The sequence below is a fragment of the Punica granatum genome, chromosome 6, assembly GCF_007655135.1.
Source record: "Punica granatum isolate Tunisia-2019 chromosome 6, ASM765513v2, whole genome shotgun sequence".
Classification (NCBI taxonomy): Eukaryota; Viridiplantae; Streptophyta; class Magnoliopsida; order Myrtales; family Lythraceae; genus Punica; species Punica granatum.
In genome coordinates this window covers 27,028,040-27,047,062 of record NC_045132.1, presented here as the reverse complement: position 1 = coordinate 27,047,062, position 19,023 = coordinate 27,028,040, and the positions used below count along the sequence as shown (strand labels likewise).

The window sequence follows — 19,023 nt, the reverse complement described above, 5'->3', positions numbered from 1 at the left end:
AGATAATTGTCAAGTCAGAGGGCCTGTAGTGTCACACCTCACTCAATGGAAATTGTCCCCCTCTCTCACAATAGGAAGACCGATTTGTGGCTTCATATGTTTTCTTTTAAAAAATTTATTTGAATAATTTTTTAATTATTTTTAATTATGTAATTTAATTTTAGATTAAAAATATAAATTTATTTAATTTTGAAAATTTAAAAGTTTCAGGTTCTTTAGAAAAGTTGATTTAGAAATTGTAATTAATTCGGTTTGAATTAAATTATTCCATTAGAGTTTAATGAAATTTTGAAAAAAATTCGTGCTATATTAGGTTGCAACTTAAGGTAAAAAAATTTAATTACAAAGAGCCAAGCCGTTTATTGAAAAAAAGAATTGTTCATGTAAAGAGATGTTCGGCTCTCTGCAATATATATATATATATATAATTCATGCAATAAATCTATTGTAATTTTTTAGAGTAAATTACATTGGTGGTTCAAAAAAATTTATAAATGTATCAGGTTGGTTCAAAAAGTTTTTTTGCTACTTGATAGTACAAAATGTTTCAAAACTGTAACATTGTAGTAGATTCTGTCCATTCATGATTGACGCCGTTAGAAAATGCTGATGTGGCAAAATATTATAATAACAAAATATTTTTAATTTTAATTAAAACTCCAAACTTTTTAAAATTTCAAAACAACCTAAATTTTTTGGACTTTTTCAATTTTGCCCCAACCCGCCACTATTCATCGTCTTCCTCTTCCCCCTCCACTGTTCATCCCAGACCCGTCCTCTCCTTCGACCCGGCGAGTTCCCGTGCAACGGCCCCCACTTGGCAGACCGGACGTGGTCGAGGATTCCGTTGAATCGCCTGTTCCGACTTTGAACGGCTGCCATCGCCCGTCCCGCCTGCCGTTGAACGGCCAATCCTGCGACAAGCCCACTCACTAAACCACCTAAGAAGCTATCCTTAGCAAGTGATAGAATCCATTGTCCTTCAATTGTACCAGCTTCACCGTCCCGTCCATGGTATCAAATTCGCGAATCAGTGCCTAAATGTCGACAAAAACGACACGGCAGATTTCAGTCATATTCTCTAGGGTCTAGGGCTGGATCTCGCCCCCCAACCCTGACCGCCATTCCGAAATCATAGCACCTCGTAGGGAGATCCGAGGGGTTGATAGGGGTCACATGCAGCAACCCGCTTGAGGACCCGATCCCGATGTGCGGTGTCCTCGTTCGCACAGGAGTCAAAATGGGCATGGAAGCGGGTGGTGTTGGAGACGTGGACCTTAATGGTAGGAGTGATCAGTTCCGGATACCTCGTATTTTTCATGATACCCGGACCCTACCCTGTTGAATCTTGGAACCGGAACTTACCCGAAACCTGTATTATACGATAGGTTCCTAGTATCCTGTTAAAACCTGTAAATTTTTTTCTCTCGCTAAATAAAACCGAAAATGTCACATAAATAATCAGTAATCTCGCCAAATATCAACAAAATTTAGATTAATTCACAAAAAAAAGATCTCATCAATCTATCGACAAAATTAAACATCCACATTACGGTTTTTACACAACAAAGTGCATTTATTCTGATTCATTAGAGGAGACAGTAACTTTACTCTTTCATCTTTTTTTTAAATAAATAACCGGTTCTGAGCATTATGTAGGCAGAAATTGGATCCGGAACAAATTTTCATCGGTTATTGATTTTAATACCCGGAACGTACCCTATTTTCAATTCGAGCTACCCGGAGACAGAGTCGAAGGGGATTGAGAGGCCACTAAGGATGGCGGAGATGAAGGAGACGGCGCCGTCGAGGGACTCGACAACGAGGGAGCCGTCATGGATGAACAGTAGCCTGTGATGAACAGTTGAGGGGGACGAGGAAGACGACGAACAGTCGCGGGTTGGGAAAAAATTGAAAAAGTTCTAAAAATTGAGGTTGTTTTGAAAATTTACAAAGTTTGAAGTTTTAATGAAAATTAAAAGGATATATTTTTATTATAATATTCTCGCCACATCAGCAATTTTCTACGACGTCAATCATGAATTGATGGAATATACTATAATGTTACAGTTTTGAAACATTTTGTACCGTCAAGTAGCAAAAAAAGTATTTTGAACTAACCTGATACATTTGTAAAACTTTTTAGACCACCAATGTAATTTACCTTTATTTTATTTTATTTTTTGTAAAGAGCCAACAATATATATATATATATATAATTAATAATAATAAAAGGAAATTTGGGGTGGCAGACATGGTGGGCCACGCCTGCAACCTGGCGCGCTCCAAGTGCCTCTCGGCCCGGTTGAGAGACATGTCCTTGTCCCCCCAGCAATAAGGGCGACAAAATCTGGACCAGCCCAGTTTTAGCCTATTGTTGATGCTCAGATTCGAAATTCTGGATAGAGAACTCTGAACCTTCTCTTTCTTCTTGGTTTATAACCCAACACCGGAACATCAAATAATGGAGTTCTAACGGGCATGATATTATAAACCAAGCTGATCAGACATTACCAGATAAGTTCACACACGGAGGAGTAGTTCAGCATTAACGCGATAAGTTCACACACATATAATAACGAGCCTAAATCAGGGGCTCGGGAGTCGTACTACTCCGGTTTCGACTAGTTTAGAAAACACTTCCACTTAATAGCTACTAAAGCTGCAAAGAGCTAGGTACCATTACAAGCTTCAAGATCTATATGCTGAGGACGGTTGGGGAAGAGTCGGGTCCACCGATAGAGGAAGACTTAGAGGCTTCCATGACTGCCGGAGACTGCTCCAAGCAGCTCTGTGTATCGTCAGTCATAATCCCAGCAGCGGTCATCTTCTCCACTTCTTCCTCTGTATATATGTGGATCTTGCTGACCACATCAATGAACTCACTGTGCCCACAAATCAAAATAGGAATCAAGAAACTGCTCATAGAAGTACAAGTCAATCAATAAAAGAGGCAGGCAATTCTGTCACACCATATTGGATATTTCCCCTAAGATTTTTTTTTTCCTCCCTTAAAGAGCACGGTTTCCTTATGAGGCCAATTTAAGCTCACAAGCAACTCACAGGCCCAGGGATTCAGAATACCAGAATGGATCATTGACACAACAGCATCTACCAGGTAATCGCATTACCAATTCTATACTTAACACAACAGCATCGTACTTTGCCCAACTGAATGGAAAAATCATCAAAATGGTAATAAATGTCATCGATATACGGAGATCACGCATGTTCTAATCTTTTCTTTGCAGTCGTCCCTTCAGTTTGTATCTTGTTATAAGGCGACAGCAGCAGTTTACATTGAGTGCAAGCAGAACAAAACGACCATAACAAATAAAACAAGCATAAAATGGTTTAGGTTCAAGATTTCGTGTTACTTACTGCCATGGTTCATCACCAATAGCCATTACATCATTCTCACTGTCAGTGTAAAGGATTCGCCACCCCCTATTAGGATCTCGTAACAGACCCTTCATCCCAAACAGTTTCTCAAGTTCATCAAGCAGGTCGCCATAGTTAGTGAGTCTAGAAAGATCAATGGCTCTTCCCACCAAACTCCCTTGCTTGTGCACCTACATGCAGATTATTACATAAGATCAAACAGTAAAAGGAAAGTTGAAAGTTATTAGCAAATCCACATTTAGAAGCTGAACAGTTTACCAAAAAAAAAAAAACAGAGAGAAGCTGACCTTTGTGCAACTTCGTTTTCCAGTGCTTTGTGAGGCTGAATTTGGAGCTTCTTCTGCAGTCAACTGGAACCCAAAAAGTTTACAGCCACTCACTCTATCACGATTCACATTATTTTGCATTACCTGATGTTTCCATGGATTAGGAGAAGCAGAGATCTCTTCTATTTTCGTAAGACCATTTTCTATATTTCTCATGAAGCAATGTGCGGCGAGAGTTTGGCCAGATTGAACTTCTCCATAAGAGACATACAAACTTTGAGGTGGAGAGGTATTGAACTTTCGTGGCTGATCCTGATTCAGAGAGCTGCAACTAAGAAATGGTTTTCCAGCGACAACTTTGAACTCGGGTTTTCCTGCGAGGGATTTTAACTTGCATATCTCTCGACCTTGTAGAACTTCTAGAAACTGATTTGCTTCCTTAAAGCCCATATAAGCTTGATGATGAACCCTTGAAAGCTCGAAGCCATCATTATAGGCTTTTCGACCTTGAACTGGAGCTAGACTTCGATATGCAGGGTTCTGCATTTCAAAGTCCAGCACGCGGGTTCTGGCATCACTGATGCGGAATGGTGATGCCAGAGATTCATTTTCTTGACCTTGCAAGACCTTAGAGGATCTAAGAGATTCCTCAGAGTCCAACAACCCGAATACTCCTGCTGGAAAATTATATTAGACAGAGATTTTAAATTTATAAGAAATATATAAGAGGTTCATTTCCATTCTATTCATCACCTGTGACAGGATTTTCGGGTGCGGTTGACTGCAGACCTGTCTGCAGTTTCTTCATTCTCGGGGAGGATTGAATGCTTAAAGGGGGAATAGAAACAGAAGGATCAATTTCCCATGGGGAGACTCGACTCTGATGCTCACTCGTGCCGATATCTTCATCCCATCTGACCTGTTCAGCAACCATAGATAGATAAATATATAGATGAAACGAATAAGGTAGAGAGGTTAAGAAGAATTGAAGAGTTCCTTATGTTATATTAATGGTGACATCATAGTAACTACAAGCAATAAAGTGCATACATACCATCAAGCATCTCCATTTCGAATTAGGCCATCTATAAGAATCCGTGTTGCCTATTCCAGTGACCACACCACTGTACCTGCAATAAAGAGAAAATCCAATCAGATTATAATGTCTGATCAGATAAGGAAAAAGCGAATTGTTCAGTTTGTAATTTATGGCTAGTTTTAATTAACCTTCTTTCCGGGGGATCATCCACATCCAACCTCATTCTGACTCTTGTCCCTACTCGTATGAGGTTAGCCATGCTTTTCACGTACTTTTGGTACGGAACAATGAACTCTCCATGGCTTACCCTGCAATTTAGCATTTTTTTACCTCACAGATTCTCTTAGTAAATACTCTTATAAACAAGTGAATTACAATGACCAACACAAAATTGCAATTTTACTTTAACTATGAGGCCTGAAAGTATCACCCTTTCAATTAAGTGAAAACGAAGTGGGGATTCTTTATTGTTCATGGCTGATAGAAAAGATCTTATCATAAGCTTTTCTGACTTCATTTTCTGCTGCAACACAATTTTGATTCTAGTTTTGCTCAAACTGAATCAAATTGGAAGAAATACAGTCAATGTAGCTGCCTATTTCTTTCAACTGGCATATACCATACAATTACCTCGGACAGTAGAAGACACGAAACATGCTTTTGGTGGATAAAGCATTGGCCACAAGAGCAAGAGAACTCGGGTCTGAACTCTGATTTCCAGCAATTAAGTTAGGGAGAACATTCCTTGGACGAATCGCCCTCCTTATTCCCAACCTTAGCTCCCCATCTTCACCCCTGAACGCAAACAGCACCAAAATCCTCTCCTTTAAATGGGAAATTTTAGTTCACCGAGCAAAAAGAAAAAAAAGAAGGAAAAGGAAAATTGACATCTTTCTAGTGAAACAAAACCCTACCGAAGATACAGTTTCTAGGAATTCTTAATTTAGCAAAACTAGTACCTCAAGAAAAGAACTGCATCCCCTGACACAAGATTCTTTTGGCTTACGAAGCTACTCCATCCAGTTGTGAGCAGATGTCTCCTTGGTTGACCTGAGAATGGGTGACTAATAAGAGCTCATCGTATCAATTCGTTCTTTAGTGAAAACTTACTCCCGCAGATTATTGATTTACCTCGATAGATATGCCGAAATTTCCACTCAACTCCATGCAGGTCCTTTGCTATGAGTTCTTGGGATGGTCTTTGTTGCTTATAATCCTTCAGGGATATGTCACAGGACAAACAGTTACTAACATAGTCCTTGGTAAAATGGAAACATAGAAGAGAAGTTTTAATCGCACCAGAGGTGGGAAACAGTCTTCAGCAGCTCTTCGAGGAACGGAGAAGCCCCCATGGGTGCTGGTGTCGGAAGCAGTGAGTGTTTTGCAAAACATATGAGGGGTTGATCTTGGAGGTGATACTCCATTACTCTCATCATTTGAGCCCAGCTCTTCGAGCTCTGCCCCCTCTAAATTCAATCCTACCAACTAAAAGTCACACAGAAGTGACAATATTATGATTATAATCTGGATAATTGCAAACCCCAGCCTCTTAAAACAACAACATATAGTCCTATCAAAACTCTTCTACACGAATAAAAGAATGCAGAGCAGGGTGTAATCCCAATTTCATGAACTACAACCCAATTTGGCAAGGAAGAGAAAGAAGCCAACAAGATAAAAGAGAGCCAGTCAGAATCACAGTACTTCTTGTTGAGGGAGCAAAATGAGCTGTGTGTAGACATCATCATTCTCCTTATTAGCCTGTGAAGGGAAAAACAAAACAGTTACATCACATGGAACGACTGAAGCCCATGAGGAGGGGGGGAAGAAAAAGGTAATTAAAAAGGTTAATTATCGAAACTCACAAGTAGCTGGACATCAACAACCCTGCAGAAGATCTGTGGTGGGAGATCAAAGTTGAGAACTTTGATGGGCAGGCAAGGAGAAGAAGGGGCGAGCTGTTCCAGGTGACCCTGTGGGAAGTAGACAACCACATTCCCTTTCTTTGGAGGACATGTCAGGGGACCAGCACAAGCATGCCAAAGCTCAGAATAGGTTGTGGAAGAAGAGGAAGATGTCGAAAAACAGGAATCACAGCCACTGCCCTTTCCAGAAACACAAGAATCCCCGTTGCAGCATGCATTGTTCTCGGTCTCAGCCTCACTCACTGCATGGTTCAGATCAATTAGTTCCATGAAACCAAACTAGACCCAGCTGGATTTGTGCTGCTGCAAAGATTCTCCGACCCAACAAGGAAAGAGGGCACAACATCAATCAAGCAAAGCAAGAAAAAAGAAGGGAAATTCAAGAAAGGATGAGAGGGAAAGTGGGAAATCCTGGTGTCAAATGATAACGAGGAATTCGAAGTAAGATTCCTCTTCCTCCCCCATTTTTGGCACAAGGGAGTGAGAAGGAGGCCGAAAAACACAGGCAGCAGCAGCAGCAGACAAAGACAGTTGCATAGGAAGCACAGGAACAAAAGGTAAATAAAAATAAAGAAAAAAAAATAAACAAATAATAAAATAATATAGAAAGCAAATGTATTGTTTTGTGATGGTTCTTTTTGGTCCCAGACTTCAAAAGACTAATGGATAGATATTACAGATTGACTGATCGTTTCGCGTTTTGCTTTTAGAGAGGGAGGGGTGGGGTTGAGGGGGACAAACCAAGACAGCATAGAACCAACCAGACACTCCCTCCTTTGCTTTTGTATTGTTGCCTCGGCTTTTTCCTTTTGCTTTTCACCTCAGGTTTTTCACCAATTTTAAGAAAGCACTCGACTAATTTCCCTAATTTATAAGCTTTTTAAGCTCAGTTGATGGTAAAGCTCACGTCTCAAGATTCATGACAGGATCCTCCGCAAGTTTATATGTTAACGGATACTCGAATCTAAGAAATTCCTTCTTGGGTCGAAAGAGTAAAACTCATAAGCAAAAAAAATAACAACGATTTCGGTGATATTTAATACAATTAATTAAAACATAATCATAAAAAAGCTCTTTCTGTTATGTTCTAATTAACTAATCTTTGTGCAACCATCCGTAATGTTATAATATAATTTCCAATAATTTTATGTTGGATTGGAATTTCATATTAAAATTTATAAGGAAAATGAAATTGGGAGTCCTTTCAAGGGAAGATTTAAGAACACGCTATGGTTATTGGCTACGTGTTTATTATACTTGTATGGAGAAATGTTGTCGTCAATTGGGGGAGAAGTCCCATAAACGGAGATGTAAGGGAGGATCTTTTTTCTATATTGTATTATCATCTTTTTCTTTTTTTCTTTTCACCTGGCAAGTGGTCGAAAGTCACTATTTTTTTTCCTCAGTTTGGAGAAGAGATCGAATGTCATTATCTTAATTATTAAGTACCAATCCCACTAATCTTGACTTCCATAATACTTGTACCCCGGCACTTCATTAAAAAATCACAAGAAAGAATATATATATATATATATATATTTTTTTTTTCCTTATAGTGATTTTAAAACCAAAAACCATGTCAGGCTATTTACTTTCAAATAATATAGATTGAAATGATGATCGATGTTCGGTTTCTTTCATGAGGTGGTTCTAGATCTGCCTAATGAGAGTATTAGAAACAGCTTGCCAGCCTGATTAAAGGATGGAAAGGAGAATATTGTCATACATAGTAATGATCGCAAAAAGATATATATCAAACGTATTAAATTGGGAAAAAAAATATTAACAAAGACTCATAAATATGAAAGTATTGACGAAAACTCACGCAAACAAAAGAAAAGTATGCAAAAAGTAATCTACCACAAACGAAAAGTATACAAAGATTAGAGCATATTATGTTCCATGCCGTGCAGCGAGAGGAATTTGGCAACATGCTTGGCTAAAGTAGAAAATTAGGCCACGTTTGGTTCGCTAGAATAAAATAGATAGGGAATAGACAAGGAATAGAATAGACGGAGAATAAAATATAAATTCTGATGAAATTTATTTTGTTTGATTGGACGGAATAGAAAAATAGTGAAAATCGGGAATAGATCATAAATAAAATAAAAAGACATATATACCCCCAACTATAAAAATAATATATTAAATTGAAAATTTTTAAAAAACCGATTAGAAGATGAACAGTGCCCATCGGTCTCGATCTCTGCGGGGAGTTGGCTTTGGCTCCCGAGTCATCAAGGGCTCGCGAACCTAGCCCGAGGGTCGCGAGCCCATGATCTCCACGAACCCAAGCTCAAGAGCTTGGAAGCTAGGGTCCCGATCTCAGCAATGGAAGCTAGGGTTTGAAGGGCTGGGGTGCTGCCTCTTCACCTCGGTGACAGGGGATTGCTGGACCAGCAGGAGGTGGAGAAGGTGCTGAGCGACATCAAGGCAGATAACGTGGGGGTCACGAGCCCACGATCTCCACAAACCCAAGCTCGGGAGCTTGGAAACTCAGGTCCCGATCTCAGCAATAGAAGGGTTTGAAGGGCTGGGGCTGCGAGCCATGGGTTTGTGCTTTGATTCGTCGAGAGCCCTGGCTTGCGAGCCATGGGTTCGTGTGGAGGTTCGTCGAGGACGGGCGGCAATTCGTCGGGGGTTTCTGAGGAAGAAAAGCTCAATGCATTTCGTTGTAATAAGTCAAGAAAGTTGAGAGCATTTTTGGTTTTTCAAGCTAATTCCGAATGCTGAATGCCCAATCCGGACATTCTTGGGAGGCACGCGAATTCCGTATATAAGCCGGATAGATCTCTCGATCCGGAATAACTATTCCGCACTCCCGTGAACCAAACATCGGATTATGTATTATGTGCAGAATAGTTATTCCCTTCCTGATCGATTCCCGCGAACCAAACATGCTCTTAGATTTGAGATTGAGATACTTCATGGAATTATATTATACTAAACAATAAAAACTCGTCCCTCCTTCCCACGCCGCGAATGGGGGAAATTTCCTCACTTGCACGGATTATCCCCATTCTTTTTTTTAAATATATTTTTTATATTTTAAATTGTTTTTAAATTTCTTTTAAAAATATCTTCCCTTTATTGCGTGCTTTTAAATTAGCAGGGACAATATAGCGAGTAATTTTGTTGATCCGTTCGCTCAATCCGCCAATCGTTATGGCTCGAACAAATTATTCTAAAAAAAATTCCCCCCAACTTTTTTTTTCCGAAAATTTAGGTTTATATTGCAAATTGATCTTGGATATAAATAACTTTTTAAGATTATAATAAAACATGAAAGGAGGTCCATCCTCCCATAAGGCTAGTAAGGTGGATTTCCCCACGCCGGACCCACCATTTTTTTAAATTTTTACATTTTTTATTTAAGTATAAACATCTTCTTTTTTTTTTTTTGCACCGGTGAACACCAGTTTGACTTTGAAAGTCAATGGGGCTTAATTTAAATATAAAAATATTCTTTATTTTCGATGAGCACAACTTGGTATTCAAAAATCTAACGAGCCCGATTAATTTAGGCTCAAGTAGGGTCAGACCTCTAAGAGATCAAATTCTCTCTTCAATCACAAGCACCAAATAACCTAAAATCAACATACATTGGTGAAAAGTCTATTTCAATATATCATCAATTTTTAAGTAACATCTTTTTATCTGTGACCTTAAAAGTATTCTTATTTTGTTGATGAATGCAAGCTATAACGTTAAGTCAATCGGTTAATCGAGACTAACTCTCGCTTGGTTATCTTGGATGTAATGACAAGATACTTTTAATGAGTATTGATCCCCTACTATAAGTAAATGTCATCTACATAAATTAGTGGGTCATTGAAGGCATGACATCCTATAGTGCGATCGTGATTTTCTAATTAGAATTATTATGAAAATTCATATTGAGATTAATGGAAAGAAACGTAAGCTTTTATGCTGCATGAAATATTAATTAGTACCATCTGTTGAAAAATCTATATTATTTACTATTAATATAGAGTTCATAATTTTTATATATAAGTAATTTTATTATTAGTTTCAATTATATCAAATATTAGTTATTATATAAAATATTACAATAAACAAAAAAATTTGAATTTTTTTTTTCAACCTGTGACACCGCAAGGGAGTTCCCCTAGTACAAATATAAAATTCAATCATTTCATGTCATTGGCCATTTGCTACAATAACGATGTTCATTTCATTTGGCTTTCCACCGATTTCATCATTAAGAAGAAAGAAAACAAAAAACAAAAAAGCAATATATGAGAAAAAGAATGCAGGAATTAGAGGTTCTCTGGATTACTAATATCTATACTATTATATAAAGTCAAAATTCATCTTTTTTCGGTGAGTATTTTTTTCGATGGTACATAAACTCATCTTTTGGTCTCAATTTCACATCCCTAAGAGATTAAACTCTCTCCAATCACAATGACCAAACCATTTAAAATCAACATATATTGGTGAAAAGCGTATTTCAATATATCATCAATTTTTAAGTAATCTCTTTTTACCAGTGATCTCAAAAGTGTCCTTATTTTGTTGGTGAATGCAAGTTGCAAGGTTAAGCCAACCGATTGACCGAGATTAATTCTCGCTTGATTGACTTGGATGTAATGACAATATACTTTTAATGAGTATTTAACCCCTACTACAAGTCTACCAGTAAAGTTCATCCATATAAATTACCGGGTCACTGATGGCATGGCATCTTATAGTGCTATCGTAATTTTCTAATTAGAATTTTTATGAAAATTCATATTAAGATTAATGGAGAGAGACGTAAACTTTTATGCCGTATGAAATATTAATTAGCACCATATGTTGAAAATTTTATATTATTTATTATCAATAGAGAGCTCATAATTTTTATATATAGGTAGTTTTACTATTAGTTTTTACTAAATATTAGTTATTATATAAACTATTACGATAAACAAAAAAAAATTGAAGTCATTTTGTTCAAGCTGCGACACCGCGAGGGAGTTGCCCCTCGTACAAATATAAAATTCAATCATCCCATGTCATTGGATTTGCTACAATAATGCTGTTCATTTCATTTGGCTTTTCACCAATTTCATTATTAAGGAAAAAATAAAATAAAAAAGCAATATATGAGGAAAAGAATGCAGGAATTAGAGGCTATTTGGGTTACTAATAATATATATTATATACACTATCATATAAAGTCAAAATTCATCTTTTTTTTCGGTGGGTTCCTTTTTATGATTGCTTTATTTCGGTGGTACCAAAATTCATCTTTTTTGTCTCACTTTCACATCCCTAAATACCCGTAAGACATAAACTTCAACTAATATAGGCTATTTAATTGAGGTGATAAAGGTACTTATATCGTGAAAAGCCTCCCACACATATTAAGCCCGCTATCCCACTCTTTTCTCTCCTCCTCTCTTCTTTGCTGTGGTCATACACTTGAAAAAAAGAAAAAAAAGCCCCTACTTTTATCCTCTTTTGTTTTTCGGTAGGGCTGTATCCTTTTTTTTTTTTTCAATATAACTTTCTTTAATACGATCCATATTAATCAATAATAGGAATTTTTAGAAGAAATTATAATTGTTGAAGAATATATGGTGGTGTCTAGAAGATTAGCGTACATGCAGCACTCGCAGAAGGTAGATACTGAAGCCATAAAAGATCATTTTTTTCATATAATTTTTAATAAATTGTGATCTATTTTAATCGTATTACTATTATCACCGCTAATATTTATGTTTTTATCTAATAATGCAAAGTCTTGAAAATTTTGGAAAGAATGTAAAATCCAAGCTTAGTGCCGGCACAACCTTTAATAATAATAATAATAATAATAATAATGAGAAAAAAGTTGGTATAGTAACACTAGCAGTTGATCCGAAATTATAAAGTTTTGGGTTCAATTCTTGTTTATGAAATTTTCGTGAACTTTTATTTAACTTTCGCCACTCTTATACGTTACACTAGGTCTTCTTTGTAATTAAAATAATTATAATTCTACTACCATATAAAGAGAGAGGTTTATCTTCTGTCTCACTCTTACATTTTCCAATTACTCGCAGCATTATATCTCCAATTAATATAGACCACTATATTATTAAGAGTATAATTGTAAACGAGGAACAAGTAACGACTCAGTCTCCCTAATTTCACTCTCCCATCTTCTCCTCTCTCTCCCACTTTTCTTTCCCTCTCCCTCTTTCCCCCTCCCTAAATATAACGTGCAAAACCTTTTTTTTTTAAACAAAAAATAATATATAATATTTATCATAATTTATCGCGGTACTTAGTTAATATTTTATTACGAAGGAATCATGCGAATGTAATTGTGAGTAGGGAAAAATAAAATAAGCAAATTTACAATAACCGATTAATGAATTTAGCGAATTAGGTGCGTAGCGAAACAGTTCATCTATTTATGGTGTGGGGATTGCATATGCATTCGCCATTTCCATTGCCGTGGCCATAGCGTATGGTGGTCGTAGGAAGGAATGGGAGCGGGGCCCCCATGGGAATTTATAGGCGTTTTTGGCAGCAAATGCAACTATTCGGGGCGTGTTCGTGTTTAGTCGTCTGACGTTATAAGGGCCCAGCGACCAGGACACGACCCCCCCCCCCCTCACCCCTCCCCTCCGAGAAGATACCGTATATGCATTGAAGATTATCATAATTGTCGTCCGTCGAGACAAGCAGAATAGGACGTGAAAATACATCTCACATCCAGCGTACCAATCTCTACGTGTTGATTTCATAAAGAGGACCGGGCAAGCTTAGCCGAGTCCGTATTAACAAAGTGCAGCATCAGTGACCCAACAACATTGACGTAACGTAACACACTGGCTAGAAAACACGATGGAGGAGGAAAGAACAGAGCAGAACAGAACGGGGCCAGCACCCAGCAGGCTCTCCCACGCTGATCTGTTCGTACGTAGCCACGGCGTGTCGTCGTTTGGTCAACTTTTGGGCCTAACATCTTTAATTTTTCTGATGATGTTTCAGGGAACGGAATGGCCCGCGCGATTCCTCTCACGTCCCCCCCCCCCCCCCCCCCCCCCCCCCCCCCTCTCCCTAACAAAATTAAATAACCTTTTCCACTTCTCTGCTTGCCTTTATTAATTCTTCTTGTCCTCGAAGCAATTTCTAGCAAAAGTTAATACCACATCGCAACAGCTTCCCAACTAAAATTCTATCACCGATATCGGGATCGTGCAGCCGCTTTAGATGAACACGGACCGCCTTAAGCATTAAGCGCTGATCTCTGCCATCGTTCTAAAAGGATGAAAACCTCCCTTTACATACATTTGATTTGAAAAGGGTGCTTGTGCTATGCATGGAAGGACTTTTGTCAAATTGCAAGACAAATTGGCTGCAAAAGAAAAGTACCCTCCGCACGTGATAAAGCTTTGTAATATGGAAAGAAATGGGACGAACCCCTTCTTTTTCTAGACAAATTTCATGAGCTTTTGCTTTCCTCTGCCAACTGATATTACAACACATAGACAAACCCCAACATCATTGGAAAATGACAAGATATCCTTACTTCGCTCTTCAAAACACCATTATATATATATATATATATATAATATGAACTAGGGTGATGGCTCGTACGCACAATCATTACTGACGTTATTATGAAATTTTTTATTGTGACATTTAAACTAATAGAGAATAATTAATGAAAAAAAATTATGTGAGATTGTTCATTTTTAAATTAATAGGATAATTAATGTCACGTAGCTGGTGAAAATTAAATTGAAGCAATTAATAAAGTTAGTAATTTTTCTCCTTAAATAATGTCAAAGCTAACATGTGTTTGGTAAATAGTAAAAAAGAAAGGGCAAATTACAAAGAAAAACCCAAATTTTGTAAAATGTCTCAGTTTTGTCCTAAATTTTGTTTTGTAACAAAAAAAACCATAAGTTTTCTAAAATGTCTCAAAAATGACCTCCGTTATAACTTCCGTCAATTTTTGCCTACGTGTGATCTACGTGGACTGTTAAAGGGATCCACTAGCCTACGTGTGACCTACGTGGACTGTTAAAGGGACCCACCATCAGCAGCAAAAATTGACGGAAGTTATAACGGAGGTCATTTTTGAGACATTTTAGAAAACTTATGGTTTTTTTGTTACAAAACAAAATTTAGGACAAAATTGAGACATTTTACAAAATTTAGGTTTTTTTTTGTAATTTACCCAAAAAGAAATTTCATATTTTGTAATTTTAAAAAATAATTTTAAATTTATATATTACTTAACTTTCAACTACCTAACAAAATCAATTGAAGTTTATATTATTTATAATATGTATATATATATATATAATGAAAGTATGGGTAGTATAAAATATGTATAGCACCCATAGTACCCTAAATCGACTATATCATAATAGATCCGAACATTTGCTCTCAAATGGTAGAATGGAATACGTAATACGCCAGAAAATCACCCGCTCGATCGTGCTACCAATCAATTTTACAACGAAATTCATGAAAATTAATTTGTTGTAAAACTTATAGAAAAATAAGCATGCATATCAATATTATTTACTTTATCGTTAAGTAACGCGACTGCATTACTTTATGATTTTATTATTTACCTCATCGTTAAAAAATTATTTACCTAATATAACAAAATAATTATGTGAATGCACTTATTGTTTTCGTCTGTTTATTTATCGAAAGTTAAATAGAATATATTATACGTAAAATGAATTTATTGAAAGTACAATAAAAAATAAATGAAAACGAATTACAGTCGCAAAAATACGAAATTCAAATCGTACTTTCCTGGCGTAATCCGAAAACAGCTAACTTTATATATATATATATGTGTGTGTGTGTGTGATAATACTGTAATATCCCCGCCAATTGTTCGGTACCTTAAGCCTCCCAATTGTTGAATCGGGAAAAGCCTATTTCCCTACAAAACAAGAGACTGCACATGATCTAATGGTGAAATTAGGAGACGGGAGATATCATGGCCGATGACATATAAATTATCGAAGCTGGGGTCGCATCACATTCCTATCTATGGCGTTATTAGGCGCTGCTTATAAACAGCTTTAAATCACACTCAAAACCGGTGGATAATTATAAATTGCTGGCCTTAAACACAATTATGGCTATGAAACTACGACTGGACCGGACCCCACCTTCTCCAATATTATCACGATAGATGTCCTAAGCTGTCGATTAGTTAGGGCGTGCCTCTCATTTTTCTAAACCAAAAAAATTGCTCCACTTTTGTCACCTAACACAAGCATTTGTCCCCACCTACATATAAATAAATCTGTGAGATTTAAGGTTGTCCTCACATCATCAAATTTACTCGTCTAGATGATTTTTGGGCCAGCACAACACACAGTGATCAGCCATTGCCTTATTCGAGCATGGTAATCTAATCCATGTTTTTTCACCGTATTAACAGCATCGACTAGAAAATAAACGAGCCGACGCAATTATTGGGCTTGCAGGGCCGAACTGCAAATCACAGTTCACAACGAAACTTGGGCCCAAAAGTAAATGAAACTCTGCATCACATTTACTGTTGCACATTACCATATCTTAACATAAACCAACAATTCCCCCTATCCTTCGAAGTTCAACATCTTGATTTGCAGCCAAATATCACATGATGATATTATATATATATATATATATATGTGTAATGTTGAATTCAAGCTGTAAAACATACAGATTACAGATCATTCTCGCTTTGAACTGTTGTGCTGCTAGTGCTTTCAGGTCCCCGACCTTCCAATCCCGAATGCCCATCTTCTTCCGTCAGTCCGTAAATAAGAGAAACATCTCTCCAGCGTGCCTCTTCTGATAAGTGGGAATGTCGAGCCAAATATCGCTTTAGCTCCAGCAGTAGGTTTCTGAATGGCTATGAAAACGGAGGAGCCAACATTATAAGCAGAACACATACTAAAGACAGTTTCCGATATTGCATAGAAAATTTTGGGGTAAGGCATTATCAAACTAAAGATTCCTAGAGGAATTTGTGCAGAGATCCACGAACCTCGGCTTTGCATTCATGGGCCAGCCGAAAGAATGTGCCTGACACGAAATGCTTGCCCATGGACTCCGCCAGGTTGATCTGGGACAACCAATATGAAGCCGTCTCCATCCTATCGAACTTGCACTTGCTACAATTCTCTGCAGTGCGGTACGGTGTACCTGACCTTCTTGGCTTTACCAAGGAGTGGGATGCAGCCGGCGTTCGAGCATCTTCCTCGCCTGTAACCTTCGCGATCTTCTCTTCAAAGCACACGCTCTTCTTCTTCATCTGCACCGGCCTTGCTTTCTCAGAGGACTTTTTGTCAGTGGCTGCAGAGGGTGTTTTTGGTGCAGGTTTGATCTCTTGCTTCGGTTTGATTGCAAGCTTCTTCTCATTCACAAGTTTCGAGGGAATGTTTGTGCTTAGGGATGTGCCGAACGCACGTTTCTGCCTAGAATTAAGAGGGGCTGACGCGACTGCTTTGGATGCTTCGGTCATCTTCCTCTCGGGCTTCTGTCGTGCCAGTCTTGATCTCGCTGGTTTATTGTCGAAAATAATCAGAACTTGGCGGTTACATTCGACGAGCAAAGCAAACGCAACGAAACCTAAATGGTACGAGAAGAGTACCTGGAAACGGCGTGGGATGAGCCTGATTATCCATTCCAATAGGCCACACGGTTGAGTCGGGAGGTGGGATCTGAGGGTCAAGAAGAGGATATTGATTGAGGAATTTAATTAGAGGAAGCAAGAGAAGGGAATGAGGGTGGTTTGATTGAGGATTGATTGAAGTTTGAATGGATGAAGAAGGAGGGAACGGTTCCCTCCGTATCCGTAACCGTAGCGGGACTGAATTGGACAAACGACCCAATGGGCCAAGGCTCAGCCCATTAAGCCTCTGCGTGACCATCCGATGTGCCAACCTCCCTCTCTCCAAGGGAATTTTTGTGATCACTATTTTATGTTTCACTTTTTAAATGGAAATGATTGTTTTTTTTTTTTGAGATTATAAGGAAGGGTTATCGTGTATAGAAGTAATTCTTGGATGACCAAGAAAAGATCCGAACGTAGACACTTGGAAACCCGTATAAAATGATTACTAATAGCAGAAGGGACGGTAGCAATTCAAGTGATCAATATAATACCTTTTTTGCAGTGAAATTTTTTTTCGTTCTTTTACAAGATTTTTATAAAAAAAACATTTTTTACATTTAAAAAAAAAATTAACGTACGGCAATTAGTTAAAGAATTATCATATTTGAAATTAATTAGTTGTAGGATTAGTTCGGGCAGCACAAGTCGATAATCTCAGTTCTGTCATAGAACGAGCCATTGGAATGTTCGAAATGTGATTTCGACTGTCGGACATTGTTACCACAGGCAAAGGGTTGTCGGCATTAAATAATAAGTAATAGCTTAAAATATAAAATGGGATGTTCGTTTTCTTGGCTATCAATTAATTTTATTGGCTCGTCATCCCCATAAGTCTAATCTAGGCAAATAATAAATGTTAATCTGAATATGAATCAGAATAATAACAAGAAAGAGGTTTTCTTCTTTATTTGTTATTGAATTTTAACCTTGGGTTGGCATGTAAAACGAGCCCCATCGCGCTAGCCAAGCTCGATTCTCATAGTTAGTCAATTTCAAATTCAAACCTAAAAATTTGATGCCCGCTCGCTTTTAGAGCTAAACATGACCTCAGCATGTGCAGTCGAGCCGATATCGAGTAGCTTGAAATTCGGTCGTCCGGAGGCGGCTCGATTAAATCCCTATCATGGGAGTTGGCAGGATATAGAGCCGAAAATGAATGTACGACAAACTTCTAAATCATAAACACGAATGGGAGATTCTTTCTCCATCCCCCAGCCCCCAAAAGGAAAGAGGTCAAAACCAAATCTATCGTGGTTAAGGAATATATGATGAATAAGATAAAATGGTGGCTAGATGAGATCTGTGCAAATTTTGACTTTCCATCTCTTAATTTGATATACGCGTATATCTCATGATAAGACCAAATCATTCAAACCATAACCAACGTGAGTCGGTTCAAGCGATTCGGCGTTTGTTTTGCTTAAACAAAATTTCGGATTCGAGCCCCTGTGAATGTAGAAAATTCACGTTGGAAGAGATTTATCCTTAATGGGCCGATCCAACTCGACTGGATTAGTCGGGACTCAATTGGACTTTCGGATATCAAGGTTCACGTCGAAAAAAAATCATTTAGACCAAGTAGAGTTGTGATAAATTCGTGAATATTCCAGGTATCAACGGCATTAGAAGTCCCTCAAAATTGACTATGTGAATATTGGGTACGAAAATGCTAAATTCCACTAAAGTTTTTCTTCTAGGATGAGGACGTTAGGCGTGTGAACGATCCGATATGGCAGATCGATTGAAAAA

General features: G+C 37.8%; 2 protein-coding genes across 4 annotated transcripts; both read right to left on the bottom strand.

Annotated features, from left to right (window-relative positions):
• Window positions 1–2,457: 2,457 nt before the first annotated feature.
• LOC116211157 (auxin response factor 4-like) lies at window positions 2,458–7,294 on the bottom strand. 2 transcript variants are annotated; one of them, XM_031545402.1, is made up of 12 exons: window positions 6,573–7,294; window positions 6,412–6,468; window positions 6,007–6,192; window positions 5,839–5,923; window positions 5,667–5,757; window positions 5,338–5,502; window positions 4,896–5,015; window positions 4,723–4,798; window positions 4,422–4,587; window positions 3,690–4,345; window positions 3,382–3,572; window positions 2,458–2,885 (listed from the first exon to the last, which is right to left on the bottom strand). In XM_031545402.1, the coding sequence occupies exons 1-12, from the start codon at window positions 6,900–6,902 to the stop codon at window positions 2,699–2,701; spliced, it is 2,310 nt and encodes a 769-aa protein (XP_031401262.1). In that variant the 5' UTR covers window positions 6,903–7,294; the 3' UTR covers window positions 2,458–2,698. The 2 variants fall into 2 exon arrangements, with proteins under 2 accessions (XP_031401262.1, XP_031401263.1); XM_031545403.1 differs by having other exon boundaries at window positions 3,690–4,342; window positions 6,573–7,291.
• Window positions 7,295–16,142: 8,848 nt separating this feature from the next.
• On the bottom strand, window positions 16,143–17,399 carry LOC116210815. 2 transcript variants are annotated; one of them, XM_031544876.1, is made up of 3 exons: window positions 17,251–17,399; window positions 16,645–17,159; window positions 16,143–16,509 (listed from the first exon to the last, which is right to left on the bottom strand). In XM_031544876.1, the coding sequence occupies exons 1-3, from the start codon at window positions 17,282–17,284 to the stop codon at window positions 16,321–16,323; spliced, it is 738 nt and encodes a 245-aa protein (XP_031400736.1). In that variant the 5' UTR covers window positions 17,285–17,399; the 3' UTR covers window positions 16,143–16,320. The 2 variants fall into 2 exon arrangements, with proteins under 2 accessions (XP_031400736.1, XP_031400737.1); XM_031544877.1 differs by having other exon boundaries at window positions 16,645–17,149.
• Window positions 17,400–19,023: the final 1,624 nt, after the last annotated feature.

What these genes read in the sequence shown, in the direction of transcription:
- LOC116211157 (XM_031545402.1), bottom strand. Translation starts at nt 6,902, where the DNA reads ATGGAACTAATTGATCTGAACCATGCAGTGAGTGAGGCTGAGACCGAG. An exon ending in TTTTGCTCCCTCAACAAGAA is followed by an intron (nt 6,193 to 6,411) that starts GTACTGTGATTC and finishes TGTGACTTTTAG; the next exon opens with TTGGTAGGATTGAATTTAGA. An exon ending in AAGACTGTTTCCCACCTCTG is followed by an intron (nt 5,924 to 6,006) that starts GTGCGATTAAAA and finishes ATATCCCTGAAG; the next exon opens with GATTATAAGCAACAAAGACC.
- LOC116210815 (XM_031544876.1), bottom strand. Translation starts at nt 17,284, where the DNA reads ATGGATAATCAGGCTCATCCCACGCCGTTTCCAG. An exon ending in TCATCCCACGCCGTTTCCAG is followed by an intron (nt 17,160 to 17,250) that starts GTACTCTTCTCG and finishes ACAATAAACCAG; the next exon opens with CGAGATCAAGACTGGCACGA. An exon ending in CCCATGAATGCAAAGCCGAG is followed by an intron (nt 16,510 to 16,644) that starts GTTCGTGGATCT and finishes CCGTTTTCATAG; the next exon opens with CCATTCAGAAACCTACTGCT.